Here is a 14,964-nt window from a genome sequence, read left to right on the forward strand (position 1 = left end):
AATATCATGTAACCCTTCTATTAATTACAATAAAAAATATATGAAAAAAATAAATAAATAGGAAAAAAAGAAAGAAAGAAAAAAACCAAATAATCTTATTTAGGAATCACTCATATATTAAGGAATATTTTCCACTCATTTATGTATACATATATACACATACAAATATACATATCAACTTATACATACATGTAATACAAATGTCAATTCAGAAAGGCCTTAAAAAGTTCTTTGAAAACACTTTTAATAGCTCCATTATATTCCACACATGGTTATCCACAATTCACCCATCCTAACATGAACATCAAAGTTCTCAATTTTTCACAATTACAAATCAAACTGTTAATATTTTTGTATAGACATAGATATAAAATCCAGATTAGACTGCACAAGAGAATAAGTGTTCAATATGCAGATGAAAAAGTATTCAATGTTCACTGTTATAATACCCCCAAAGAACAGAAGAATAATCCATACTTGAAAACAGGCAATTTTTTAAAAATTTTTTATTGTAATTAGTAAAAGGGTTACATGATATTTGCCACATAGAAGGTGCATTAATTCACATACATTGATACCCTTTTACATGCCTTGGTACCCATTACCCTCCCCCCCAAACAGGCAATTTTTTAGCCTGGTGCCAGTGTCTCACACCTGTAACCCTAGCTGCTCAGGAGGCTAAGGTCTGAGTATCGCAGATCAAAACCACCCTAGGCAGGAGAGTCCATAAGACTTATCTCCAAGTGACCATCAGAAAAGCAGAAGTGGAGCTGTGGCTCCAAGTGGTACAACATTACTAGCCTCAAGCAAAAAAGCTGATGGATAGCACCCAGGCCCTGAGTTCAAGCCCCATGACCGACCAACACACACACACACACACACACACACACACACACACACACACACACAGGAAACAAAATAAGCAATTTCTACTAAAGCTAAACATAGGTACATATTAGAACTCAGACATTTCAATCTTAAATCATACCCAAGAAAAATGCCTGTACAGAAAGACTTGTACAAGGAGGACACTTATACCAGTTTAATTTGTAACAGGATAGTGCCACAAATAACTCAAATGCTTAATTTCAAAAGTTAAATAAACTAATAAATTAGTTATATATGAAGTACTCTAGAATAATTCTTCAAAAAACCAACTAAGGACACATCTAAATCTCTGAATAAAGATAGAATACATGACTTCATTTATACAAAATTAAAGAACAAGCAAAGCAAGAGAAATCAGAAGAGTGGTGACCTGTAGGAGTGTTATATAGACAGAGAGGCATCTATGGGAACCTAGAAGATAATACAATAGTCTAAATCATTGTTTTTCTTTTGTGCTGGGCCTGGGGCTTGACTTAAGAGCCTGGATGCTATCCTGGAGCTTTTTTTGCTTTAAGCTAGTGCTCTATTACTTGCTTTTTGGTGGTTAAATGGAGGTTAAGAATCTCACAGGTTTGCCTGCCTATGAGGTGGCAAATATTGACATATATTTTGGTGGCAAATATTTAAAATGCTAATAATAATAATGTTAGGAGCCTGGGAGAATACATTCTTTGAGATTCTATCTGGCGTAATACTTTGGGTAGTATTCTGCAGTGTTCATGGATAGGTTGCAATCTCAACAATGTTCCTGGTAAGTTCATTGTTTTTTCCTTCTTTTTTTTTAATTGTAATTAATAAAAGGGTTACATGATATTTGCCATATAGAAGGTGCATTAATTCACATACATTGGTATCCTTTCACATGTCTTGGTACCCTTTACCCTCCCCCCCACCGACCTCCCCCCCATCTTGGTTTTCCCCCTTTCCCTATCAAATTTCAAATAATCAAAATACTTCATCTTGAGGTGAAGAGCTGAGGGACAGCACCCAGGCCCAGAGTTCAAGCTCCACAATGGACCAAAAAATATAAATATATTATAATATATATATATTATATATATAATATAAATATATTATATGATAGATAATAATCTATCATATTATATTATATATATTATTACATAATTATATATATCTAGTAAGATTCCATTAGAATAGAACAAAATCAAATACTATATGTGCAAATATACACATATATATACATTATAATTTACATTGCTATAAGTTTATTAACAGGTACCTATAAATTATATGTTATTTATGTAAATAGAGAGCAAAGTTTAGAAAGTAAACATCAAAATGTTTACACTCTTATCTTTTTTCTTTGCTGGTCCTGGGTTTGAACTCAGGGCCTGGACACTGTCCCTAAGCCTCTTTGTGCTCAAGGCTAGCACTCTACCATTTGAGCCACAGCACCACTTTGGGCTTATTTTGAATAGTTTATTGGAGGTTAGTTTTGTTTTTGTTTTTGTTTTTTTTTGGTGGGTCGTGGGGCTTGAACTTGGCCTGGGCGCTATCCCTGAGCTCTTCAGCACAAGGCTACCACCCTACCCTTGAGACAAGTCTCAATTCCCTGTTTTCTAGAGGTTAACTGGAGATAAGAGTCTCAGGTCCTTTTGTGCCCAGGCTGGTTTTGAACCTTGATCCTCAGATCTCAGCCTCCGAAGCAGCTAGGATTACAGGAGTGAGCCACCTGCAGGCTGGAGATTAGTTTCATGGACTTTTTTTTGCCCAGATTGGCTTCAAACCATGATCCTCAGATCCCAGCATCCTGGGTAGTTACTAGGATTACAGGTATAAGCTACCAGAACCTAGTTCTACTATCTTTGACTATAGTAAGACTTTGGAAGATAAACTTTTAACTTACATAATTCCCTGTTTGCCAATGTTAAAAATTTGTGTTTACTCCTTTTCGGGTTAATAAAACGACCAAGAGCAATAAAAAAAAAAAAAATTTTTTTACAGTTACCTGTAACGGCTTACCTGCAAGGCTTTTTCCTTCTCATTTGTCAGTTCCTGAGAATGCTTATTTGTCAATGACGCTGTGTGGGAAGCCCATTCATTCCGTAACTTTTCTAATTCTTGTATTTTTTCTGATAATGTCTAAAGTTCAGCATAGGATATTAAGATCATCTCCTTAGTATAGTACACTTCTAATTAGAACATGGAAATACTTCCAAAGATATTAAAGAAAATGAAATTTCACAGTTTTTCAATTCATACCCAAATCCTTTGTCGGTACAATTTTGAGCTAATCAAAATCTGAACAGAAACAATATTTGTGCTAAAGCAGACCAGCTTAAACTACTGTGTGTGTGTGTGTGTGTGTGTGTGTGTGTGTGTGTGTACGTGCCGACCCTGAGGCTTGAACTCAGAGCTTGAGCACTCTTGCTCTACCACTTGAGCCACAGATATGCTAACTAGGAGGACAGACACTTTGACCCTCAATTTCAAGGACCAGAGACAAAAATACAGAACCCATGATTGAAATCATGCTAAGTACATTAAAGGAATTAGTTCTAAGCACAATCAAAGGAAAGGATGGGAAATTTTATAAGAAATGAAAGCCATTTTAAGCCAGAGGAATGAGATGAATAGAAGGAAAAAAGGAGAAAGAATGTTACTTAATGAAGATTTAGAGAAAATGTAGTATAAATTGGGAAAATGTTTGAATGGAATTAAGTGTCTAAAAGAGAGCATCAGACCAAGATAGCTTATTGGTAGAGGATGGATGGTCAAAAGAGGGGAAATTCAATGGTAGCACAGTTTGAAAGAAAGTACATAAAATCTTAGACTTAATTTAAGCAGCAATTCAGAACCAGTGTCTGGATGACTTGCAAAAACAAAATGAAGTATCAATTACCTTCTGTGTTGAGTTCAGTTGCCTAGTAACATCATCTAATGATTGTGTCAATGATAATTTTTCTTCCTATTTATAGAAACAATAAGATTATGCTGTTTACAACTTAATTCCAACATCTATAGCCAAACTACTCAAAAGAGTAGCAAAATAAAGCATCAGCATCATCCTAAAAGCTTACAGTCTGAGATTTCAAACCAGAAATTGCATTTCAGCATAATTGCCAGATGATCTCTGCACCACTACCATTTAGATGCACTGATACACAGCATTTAATGACAATATAGCCCCAAAGTTCCAGTGGCAATACCACCTTTCCTGTGTTACAATCTAATTAACATATTTAAAGATGGGCTAGGTAGGGTAAATATCACCAACAATGCAATTATGGTGTAAGAATTTACTACCCAAATTCTTTAGTGCCTGGACCCTAAGTTTCTTAATTCCTATTCCAGTTCTATATTTACACATTAAATGAAAAGTAATACAGTATTTTTATATAAAGAATTAACTCTTCAAAGATGTATCTAAGTATTCCTGCAACAAATTCAAAAGAATAGCTTAAATTTAAAATCTTACCTTGCTACATTTCAAACAGCAGGCTAGAAACTTCTTTATCTCCACATCATTTCCAGGTAAGAGTTTTAGTGACAAGTGTATAAGATGCTTAAAAGGATTTGTCTCTACCACATTTAAAAACACAGGTGAGTTATCCAAAATAGCTGCTGAAGAAACCAATTGAAGCAAAAACCTTTGAAAAGAAGCCACATGATAATACACTCATACAAGGGTTACAGGTGGGGAATTGAAACACAGTACACATTTAAAACTCAGGAGTTGAGAGAGAGATGAAGAAAATGGTAAAAAAAAAAAAAAAAACAAAAAAAAACAAACATGCACTGCTACAACAGTGACAACAGTAGCCCCTTATTCTGCAAATTAGCACATTTAAAAAATTAAGCATTTATCCTTTTCTGTACAATCTTTCAGAGTAAACAATTTTAATTGATGATAGAAGATTTTTTTCTTTTTCCAGTCTTGGGCTTGAGCTCAGGGCCTGAGCACTGTCCTTGGGCTTTCTAACAACTACAGCTCTACCATCTGAGCCACAGCACCACTTCCAGCGTTTTCTGTCTATGTGGTACAGAGGAACTCTACCTGGGTCTTCGTGCATGCTAGGCAAGCACTCTACCACTAGGCCAAATTCCTGGCCCTTGATGGAAGATTTTTTAAATAAAATAATTACATTTAATAAACCTAAAAAAACCAATAGATTTAGAAAAAACGTTTGTATTTTCTAATAAAATAACTGATTCCTATAACAATTACCAGTTGACTAAACTAATAAAAAAGTGACAGTAAACTTTCTTAGATTTGCTATTTGTTTATTTGTTCTGGTTGATTGTTTTCAGTGCTAGAGATAAAACCCAGGGTCTTACACATGCTAAGCAAACTCTCCATCTTGGTGGTAAACTTTACAAGAATCGGGCCTTAACACTTACATATAAAAATAATCTTATTGCCTTCTTCCAGGATCATTATAAAAACAAATGTTTGGTATGGTTAAGTATTTCAAATAACTATAGTGCCTATGTCAAAACAAAAATAAGAGAGCAGTAATTTTCCCCCAATGTTGAACACGAGTTTGTGCTTGCTAGCCAAGCGCTAAACACTTGAGCTACAGTTCATTCCTTAAATGGTCCTTTTTTTAATTAAGACTTCCTTAAAACATGAGATTTAAAAGAGCCTTGTAGTTTTCAAAGTAAACAGAACTTACATAGAAAATATCATTCCACCAACTTGTCTTTCAAAGAAGGTTTTTTGTTGTTGGTCGTGGGACTTGAACTCTAGGCCTGGGCATTGTCCCTGAGCTCTTGGACTCAAGGCTACCACCCTTGAGCCACAGTGCCACTTCTGGTTTTCTAGTGAGTAACTGGGAGATAAGAGTCTCATAGACTTTTTAGTGCCCGAGCTGGCTTTGAATCATGAGCTTCAGATCTCAGCCTGCTGAGTAGCTAGGATTACAAATGTGAGCCACCATGCCTGGCAAAGAAGGGCCTATCTTGGAAAAAAAAAAAAAGGTTAGTAATGTCTCACCCTCATGTAACGTACCTGGGAATTTCTTTGGTGTGTTCTTGAGTACACTGCTGAAGGAGATCTATAAACTTCTGTGGGAAAGCTAAGAAGTCTACCAGAAGACCTTGTTGGAATTTTAAACTAGCAAAAACAAAAACAAAACATTTGTTTTAGAAATTGAATTACTATATTTACTTACAATTAATACCTTCAAAGGTCTTTTAGTTCCTCAACACCCTTTGTTTACTAAAACTACATTAGGAAAGTTTAATTTTTATAAAATTTACTCTATAGGAGATCAATACAGTAAGAAATGTAGCTATAATTTCAAACTTCTGAGCTGTTTTAATAGAAATCTGATAATCTATGAAATACTCTTCAGCGATATCCTAAATAACTACAGAACAAATTGTCCACTACTCCCAGAATAATTTAATATTCTGAATAGGCATGATTTAAATAAATAATGCATGGCTGGAAAATGTACAAAGAAAAACAGAACCAATATATTCATAAACTTAAGAAACTTTTCCCTGATAGCAAGTATAAGACCAGCCCTGCCCCCCATGTTTAGTTACCTTTGAAAATCATCTTCAGATATAACAAGATTATATAGGAAAAATGGGTCTGTATCATCAGTCAGACGAATCACTAAATCCTAAAAGAAAGGTTTTTTTAAAAAAAAATTTCAGATTTCCTTCTCGAAAATGAATTCACTAACATTAAAATATCACAGCTGTGCTCCAGATCAGCTTTCTTCTGTGGTCTGTATATTTTTATTAGTCCTTAGAGACACAAAAGCCACTCTAGTCTGTCACAACCATAAGTAATCTACAGAAATTAATTAAATGCTAAGAGTTCTAAGTTTATGAGTATCCTATTAGAAGTCTAGAGATATTTAGACCACCTCAAATATTCCTTATTATGGAACAATTCTATTTTCAGTCTCCCTTAAATTAACTGGTCTGAGACTTCAAAGCAGGAAATTTGTCAGCACAGCAGACAACTATCCACCTTACAAAAGAAGGAGCTTTTGTCTTCGGCAATAGAGGATCAGGTGACAGGCTGCTCAGGGCTTCCCATGAGGACATATTCTTTCCTACTTGAGGTGGTTACAAATGCAGAGACCCATCTGCTTTCATGTTTCTGATGAAGCAGGTTCTTTTCATAAAGACCACTTTCCAAGATGCTTATTTTACAATGTAACAGGTCAGCACAATAGATAAAAAGCCAACTAAAATTATAAACTTCAGAGATCACTGCTTCAAGGAAAACTGGGCTTAACTACAAGCTAAGGGAGAAGTAATAAAACTAAGCATTCAGGTTAAGAACAAGTTTGAAATAAAAATCTAGTCAGGACTACTAAGGAATTAGAAAAGTCTAAGCCATTTACTAGTAGAGCTATAAAATTAAGAGGTACAGTAGGCATACCAAATAAGAATGTACTATACCTTCTCCACCCTGGAAAAATAGCCACTTGGGTATTAGCTCTGTCTCAGAATGGCATACCCTTAAGTAGCTTCTTTGCAGGCATTTCTTAAATTTACTCTAAGATGCTATATAAAAAAAAAAAAAAAAAAAAATCTGGGGCCGGGAGTTTGGGCTAGTGGTAGAGTGCTTTCCTAGCATGCTCAAAGATCTGGGTTTGATTCCTAAGTACCAGATACATAAAAAAGAAAAAAAACTAGAAGTGATGCTGTGGCTTAAGTGGTAGAGCTCTAGCCTTGAGAAAGCCCAAGGACAGTGCCTAGACCCTGAGTTCAAGATTCAGGACTGGCAAAAAAAAAAATCTAAGCCAGGTGCTGGTGGCTCACACCTGTAATCCTAGCTACTCAAGTGGCTAAGATCTGAGGATCAAGGTTTAAAGCCAGCCCAGGCACAAAAGGACCTGTGACTCTTATCTTCATTAATCTCTAGAAAATAGGAAGTGAGGCTTGACTGAAAGGTAGGGCACTATCCTTGAGCCGAAGAGCTCAGGGACAGAATCCAGGGACAATTCAAGTCCTGTGACGGGCAAAAAAAAAAAATCTAAAACTCCTTAGAGCAATGTATACACACTTTAAAAAAAAAAAAACAAATGTATATAGATATTCCCTTTTTAAATACTTGCTTGTTAAACATGACATTTGAAATATGATGTAAAAAATCAATGTTAATAAATTCTTTAATAAAAAACAAAACAATAAAATAAAAAACAATGATAAGAAAGTGAAACAGGCTCTGTTGGGGCAGGTATCAGCCAGATGGAGGGGGAGAATCGAGAGGGTGAATGAGGATGAATATGGTGGAAGTGGAGGATAATAAAGGAGAGGAATAAAAGAGGTGAGTTTGATTGTGATACTATGTATGTATGTAAATATTACCATGAAATGAAACTCGATCAGATACAACTAATATAAGCTAACAACAACAAAAAAAATTCTTAAATGAACAAACACATTTTGTCTTTTTTCTTTTATTGTCAGGATAATGTATAGTAAGATTACAGTTACACTGGTCAGGTAGCAGGTGCTACCTCACTCATTGATACCCCTTCTCATGTTTCTTAACTCTCTGGTCTCTAAATGCCATTCTTCAAGAAGTAAAAGAATCAAACTACAATTAAGGCTCTTTTAAATCTTAAGTCTTAATTAAAAAAAGGACCATTTAAGGAATGAACTGTAGCTCAAGTGTTTAGCGCTTGGCTAGCAAGCACAAGGTCCAGTGTTCAACATTGGGGGAAAAATACTGCTCTCTTATTTTTGTTTTGACATAGGCACTACAGTTATTTGAAATACTTAACCATACCAAACATTTGTTTTTATAATGATCCTGGAAGAAGGCAATAAGATTATTTTTATATGTAAATGTTAGGGCCCGATTCTTGTTAAGTTTACCACCAAGATGGAGAGTTTGCTTAGCATGTGTAAGACCCTGGGTTTTATCTCTAGCACTGAAAACAATCAACCAGAACAAAGAAACAAATAGCAAATCTAAGAAAGTTTACTGTCACTTTTTTATTGAACTCCTAAGTACCTAACTATGAATTTATTTATTTATTTATTTATTGCCCGTCCTGGGCTTGAGCTCAGGGCCTGAGCACTGTCCTTGGGCTTTCTAACAACTACAGCTCTACCATCTGAGCCACAGCACCACACCACTAGGCCAAATTCCCGGCCACTATGACTCTGGCCACTATGACTCTAACTTAGTTCTTCTTTTATGATTTAGAAATATGTGGTGTAATTATTTTTTAGTTGTCCCAGTATATTTTGCCATCCTACACCACATCCATTACAAAATAACTCAATAGTAGAAAACAAGGTGGGTATAAACAAAATTAAGAAAACATAATTATCAAATATATTCAGAAATTATCATATTAAAAAAAGTAAATACCAACCTTTCTATGAACTGGATTAGAAACTGATTGCAGTTCAATGCTCACTCTCACACTCACTCTCCTAGATGAAAAGACATGTCCAAGTCTTAGAAAAAATATTTTTGGCCTTGTTAAGTCACATTCTCTAAGAACACATTCTTAGAAAGCACATGGATTTGAAGTTTAAGCTATTCTACTAAGTAATCTTTTAGTTTTTAATGAAAAGCTAAATTATTGTTACCTATAAAATAGGGAGGTCATGAGAGTTAAATGAGATAAACAGTTAGAATGAGTGCTTATTATTGTGGTATATGTTACTGCCTTGATTCTAAAATAGTACCTGCAGAAAGACAAACCATCAATGTTAGTTATCAAGTTTTTTTTTTTGCCAGTCCTGGGCTTGATCTCAGGGCTAGTGCTCTACCACTTGAGCCACAGTACCTTTTCCAGTTTTTCTGTGTATGTGGTACTGAGGAATTGAACTCAGGTCTTCCTTCATGCTAGGCAAACACTCTACCACTAGGCCAAACTCCTGGCCCCTAGTTAACAACTTTTTAAATTAGGAAAATTTACATTTCAGGCTTAATAGTAGAGTGCTGGCCTAGTATGCATGAAGCCCTGGGTTGAATTCCTCAGTAGCACATAAATAGAAAGAGCCACAAGTGGCACTGTAATTCAAGTAGTAGAGTGCTAACCTTGAGCAAAACAAGCTCAGGAACAGTGTCTAAGCCCTGAGTTCAAGCCCCAGGACTGACAAAACAATAATAACAAGAAATAAACTTACATTTCAAATAATCAAATTGACTTAATGAAAGATTCCATTCTAAAAACTTAAAATGTGAATATTAGAACATTTAAACTATAAAGAATCAAGGAAACAAGAATCTCTAACTCTTCTGTATACACAATTGTTTTTCAGATCTACAAGTTAAATCTGCTTGGTATATTTTCTATGCAAGAAAATTGTTTATTACTACCTATCTTGTCCTAGATCTGAGATGACAAGACTAGAAATTTCACATTATATGCTGAATCTTATGGAGAATCCAGTACTGAACACATATACATAAAATTAGCCATAAACATTAATTAAGTTGTACAAAGATTTTATATAATTCTTTTTGTATAATTCTTTTGCATAATTCTTTTTTTCTCTTTCCTTTTTTCTTGGTATTTGGAAAATTGTATATGATACAGAATACTAATCCATTCTACTTAAGCTATTTTTATTTTTTGGAAAAAACACTACCTTAACTTCCTTATCTGTAGAAATAAGTAGATTCAATGCGATAGCTTATGGGGATCTTTTTTGCTCTACAACGTTCTGGTTTAATGTTTTGTTTTATCTTTAACATGAATCCACCATAGTGGCATGATACTACAATTGACAGCTTTTTATGCTTCACAAATTTGGAGTATTTCCATACTTCAAAATTTTATTAAAAAAAAATTCAAGGAGCATCTGCTTAATAAAATATCCTTTAAATAAATCTGGAAGTTATATTGCCATCAACCAAACATACTGTATATATTTGAATGTTTAATATATTAGATGTGAGGGAGAAAATTAAAAATAAGTTTAAAAATTAAATATACTCCCTATGTTTAATCCAAACTACATCCCTAGAAATATCTTACAGAAAAATCTGAGCTTTTAGGGGAAGCTTATCTTATGGATTTATCTTAGGAATTCTGAAGTTACAAATCATATTTGTTCCATTATAAAAGTTCATGATATAATAAAGCAATATAAAACAAATACATAAAATCTTAAATAGAAATACTACTCATTTCATTAAGTGTCCCACTTTGAACACTACATAAATCTGCCCAATATCCTCTGGGATATTAGACTTGGCTAGATACTGTTCTAAACTTTTTCTTTTCTTTCCTTTTTCTTGCTAGTCCTGGGGCTTACGCGTTGTCTTATTTTGCTCAATGCTAGCACTCTACTACTTGAGCCACAATACCACTTCTGGCTTTTTCTGTTTATGGGGTACTGAGGAATCAAACCCAGAGCCTCATGAATGCTAGGCAAGCACTCTACCACTAAGCCACATTCCCAGCCCAAAGTTTTAAATAAAGAACATCTTAATCATCCACCATTAGCAGAACTGGTTTCAAGCCTGCTGCTGACACCTAGTAGCTGAGACAAATAAAAGCCACTCTAAGCCAGGAGTACCTGCTGGGTGCTAGGGATACAAGTACAAACAAACATGGTCCAGATCCTCAAATTGAGGTTAGATTAAATGACTTTTCCCTAGATTTGCTTCTGATTTTATCTTAGGGATTCAAGAGAGGGAAGGGAAGGGTTACTAATGTTTACTGAGTACCTCTGTTACTGGGTACCTGCCAAGCAGTTTACAAATTTCACCCTAGTTAACAACTATCATCTTAGGCAAATATTATTGCTTTTACAGAGGAGGGACCCAAAGCACATATTAGAAATCACATCATTGGCCTATAGCATGCTACCTAACAAATGAAGAGAGGTAATTTCAAATTAGGCAACTGTGAAAGGTCCTTATAGTGTAGGTGTGAAAAATGTATAGAAGATCAGGGTTAGGTGGTTTAGTCAATGGTAGAGTATTTGTTTAATACATGCAAACCCCAACACCAAAAAAATCTCCTCCAACTTTCCCTGCAAAAGGAAGTAAATAATAAATTATAAAAGATGGACACCTAAGCAACAGTTTGAAATGGGACTTAAACCAAAGCAATCCAAAACCTGAACTCTTAATCTGTACTATGGTGTTTCTGAAGGGGAATTTTTTTTTGGGGGGGGTGCTGTGGGGCTTGAACTCAGGGTCTGGGTGCTGTCTATGAGCTTTTTCCTCTCAAAGCTAGAGTCCTACCACTCTGAGCCACAGTGTCACTTTCTGTATTCTGGTAATTAATTCTAGATGAGTCCCCTGGACTTTTCTGACTGGGATGATTTTGAACTGTGATCCTCAGATCTCAGCCTCCTGAGTGTCTAGGATTACAGGCCTGAGCCACCAGTGCCTGGCTCCAGTGGAAATGTTTCTTCTTTCCTCTATTAAATGATTCCCATGATAAGCACAATGGTACCAGTTTGTATGTGTGGGATAGAGGTAGGCAAGGAAAGGAAATTCATCTGCTGAGCACCTAGGACAGCTCCTGGTACATAGTAGGTATTTCCAAGTATTTGTTGAGCTTCATAGGCCTGAATACTTATTAAAGAATTTCAGTTATATTTTCTATATGTCAGGGGTCAGCAGACGGTTCTGTAAGGGTCCACAGAATAAGTGTTTTAGGCTTTCTCTTTCATACTTTCTCTGTCTCTACCATGGAGACATTGAGTTACCTTTACCGCCTCAAAAATTTTTATAGTGCAGCCCTGGAGTTTGGCATAGTGGTAGAGTGCTTGCTTAACACGAAGAACTGGATTCAATTCCTGCGTATCATATACATAGAAAAAGCTGGAAGTGGTGCTGTGGCTCAAGTGGTAGAGCTCTAGCCTTGAGAAACCCTAAGGACAATGCTCAGGCCCTGAGTTCAAGCTCCAGGACTGGAAAAAAAATAATATAATGCCATTATTCATTTCTGCTCTTCTGCAAAAAGCAGCCACCGACAGTTTGGTAGGAAATAAGGATGGATGGCTATACTCTAACAAAAGTTCATTTACATATAGTGGGCCAGGAAATATGAGAATCTGAAAGGTTTTAAAGAATAAAAAGAACATTAGCTCACACCTGTGATCCTAGCTACTTAGGAAGCTGAGACCTAAGGATCAAGGTTCCAAGTTCTCTTCGTAGGAAAAGTCTATGATACTCCAATTCACAAAAAGCCATAAGTGGAGCTGTGGCTCAAGTGGTAAAGTGCCAGCCTTGAGAGAAAAAAAAAAAAAAAACTACTAAAGGACAATCTGCAGGCCTAGAAGTGGAGCTTTACAACTTTTGGGGGAGGAAGTGAAGGAAAAAGTGGGAGTAGCTCTAGGCGACTGCCCTATCTTTTAAGCCACAGCCCCACTTCCCATTTTCTAGTGATTAATTGGAGATAAGATCTTTTAATGCACAGACTGGCTTTGAACTGCAATGCTCAGATATCAGTCTCCTGAGTAGCTAGGATTACAGGGTGAGCCACTGCACCCAGTTTCAGAGTATCTTTAAAAATGTTCATTTACAAAAGCTGGATCTGGATTCATCTCCCATCAAATGCTCAATAATATGTGGTTAGTGGCTACCACAATGAACAGCACAAAATAATTCTCAAATAGGAGAAGGTGATACAGCAGAAATCCAACTTAGCATATGCAAAGTTCAAGGCTGAGTCCCCAAAATGAAAACAAAAACAACAGCAACAACAAGCCAACTGATTAAAATAACCCACAGGTTTTTATCTCTAAGGAGTCAAGTTCTGGATCACATAGTATAGATTACTGACAACTCCGTAAATTCATTTTGTTATGCAACATTCCTACACCTTTTCGTTTTATTTCTTTGTCTGTCTTGCCATATTTGGGGTATGAATTCAGGACCATTGGTTTGCTAAACACTCTACCACTAAAGCCCTAAGGGACAGAGCACACTATTTGGTTTTTACATGTATTTTCATGCTTGATCCTAAATGCCAGCTGTACAAGTGAGGAAACACAGGCTCCTAAGCAATGGGAAATGCATGACAAAGCTGAGGGGTGGGGGGAAGTGTTACCGTTCAAACATATCACCTAATTTCAAATCAATCGTATATTTAAGCTCTAGTATCATCACTTCCTTATCCTTCCAAGTCTGCAGTCATTAACTCCGCGAAATGTGTGATGACATCCCCAAGTGTCCAGCACTGAGTGTGTACAAGTTCACGATATGTCACCAATGAAATTTCTGTCAGCTGTGGCAAGAATTAACCTGTCCGGGCCGGGCTCTAGGGGCTCACGCTTGTCATCCTTAGCTACTCTCAGGAGGCTGAGATCTGAGGCTCGGGGTTCAAAACCAGCCCGGGCAAGAAAGTCGATCACCTCCAACAAACTACTCAAAAGAGCTGGAGATGGAGCTGTGGATCAAGCGGTGGAGCGCTAGCCTGGAGTTAAAAACAAAACAAAACAAACCTCGGGGACAGCGCTCTGGCCCTGAGATCAAGCTCCGGGGCCTGTGTTTAAAATGAATGATGATAATACTAATGATAATAATTATATACGAACCTATCGGGTCCACGGAGCGAGGCCCGGTCTCCGAAGCCTCCAGTTCCAGTGCCCCAGGCTGCCCATTTTCTCTCCCCCAGCGTCCCCTCCGCCAAGGCCGGTCGGGGCCAGAAGCGACCAGCCGTCCTCCCCCACCGGTTCCCGGTCGGCGCCGCGGCCCCGGGCCCGGCCCCGATCCGGACCCCGGCCCCGGGTCCAGCCCCCGCCCCGCCCCACTGGCCCGAACGGCCGGCCATCTTCACCATTGGCGCGACCCCAACCGCCACCCGCGGGCACCGAGCGACGCTGACCTCACCTCTCTTCGCAGTCTTTGCATTTCACCTGCAAGGGGACGATCTGCTGGAACAGAACCTGGCTCATGGTAGCCCCCGGCCGGTGAGAGGCCACCCTCAACAGGCCTAGGCCTCTGAACTCTGCCTGGAAGACGCCCGAGACCGGACAGAGTTTTGAGTTTGGCGCTCAGCTGCCGCGGAGAAGGTGGAGCGAGAAACAGAGGGAACGACGCAGGAAGTTTGGGTCTCGCCAGCCACCATCCGTCGCTTCCGGTTTCTTGCGACGTAGAGCGGGATTGGGGTTCCAGTAGTGGATCCGCTTCCGGGTTCTGATGGGCGTGTCCGTGGC

At 37.4% G+C, this 14,964-nt stretch overlaps 1 protein-coding gene across 1 annotated transcript in view; it reads right to left on the reverse strand.

The window, feature by feature from the left end:
- The window catches only part of Sass6 (SAS-6 centriolar assembly protein), a 34,426-nt gene extending 19,580 nt beyond the window's left edge, over positions 1-14,846 (reverse strand). The window contains exons 1-7 of the mRNA XM_090334258.1: positions 14,639-14,846; positions 9,207-9,267; positions 6,403-6,482; positions 5,861-5,965; positions 4,328-4,499; positions 3,752-3,817; positions 2,872-2,991 (exon numbers count right to left, since the gene is read on the reverse strand). Coding sequence (XP_090190384.1) covers positions 2,872-2,991; positions 3,752-3,817; positions 4,328-4,499; positions 5,861-5,965; positions 6,403-6,482; positions 9,207-9,267; positions 14,639-14,703 — 669 coding nt within the window. The 5' untranslated portion in view covers positions 14,704-14,846. The remainder of the gene's footprint in view (positions 1-2,871; positions 2,992-3,751; positions 3,818-4,327; positions 4,500-5,860; positions 5,966-6,402; positions 6,483-9,206; positions 9,268-14,638) is intronic.
- Positions 14,847-14,964: the final 118 nt, after the last annotated feature.

The sequence above is a fragment of the Megascapheus bottae genome, chromosome 6 (assembly GCF_031878675.1).
Source record: "Megascapheus bottae isolate mThoBot1 chromosome 6, mThoBot2.hap1, whole genome shotgun sequence".
Taxonomy (NCBI): Eukaryota; Metazoa; Chordata; class Mammalia; order Rodentia; family Geomyidae; genus Megascapheus; species Megascapheus bottae.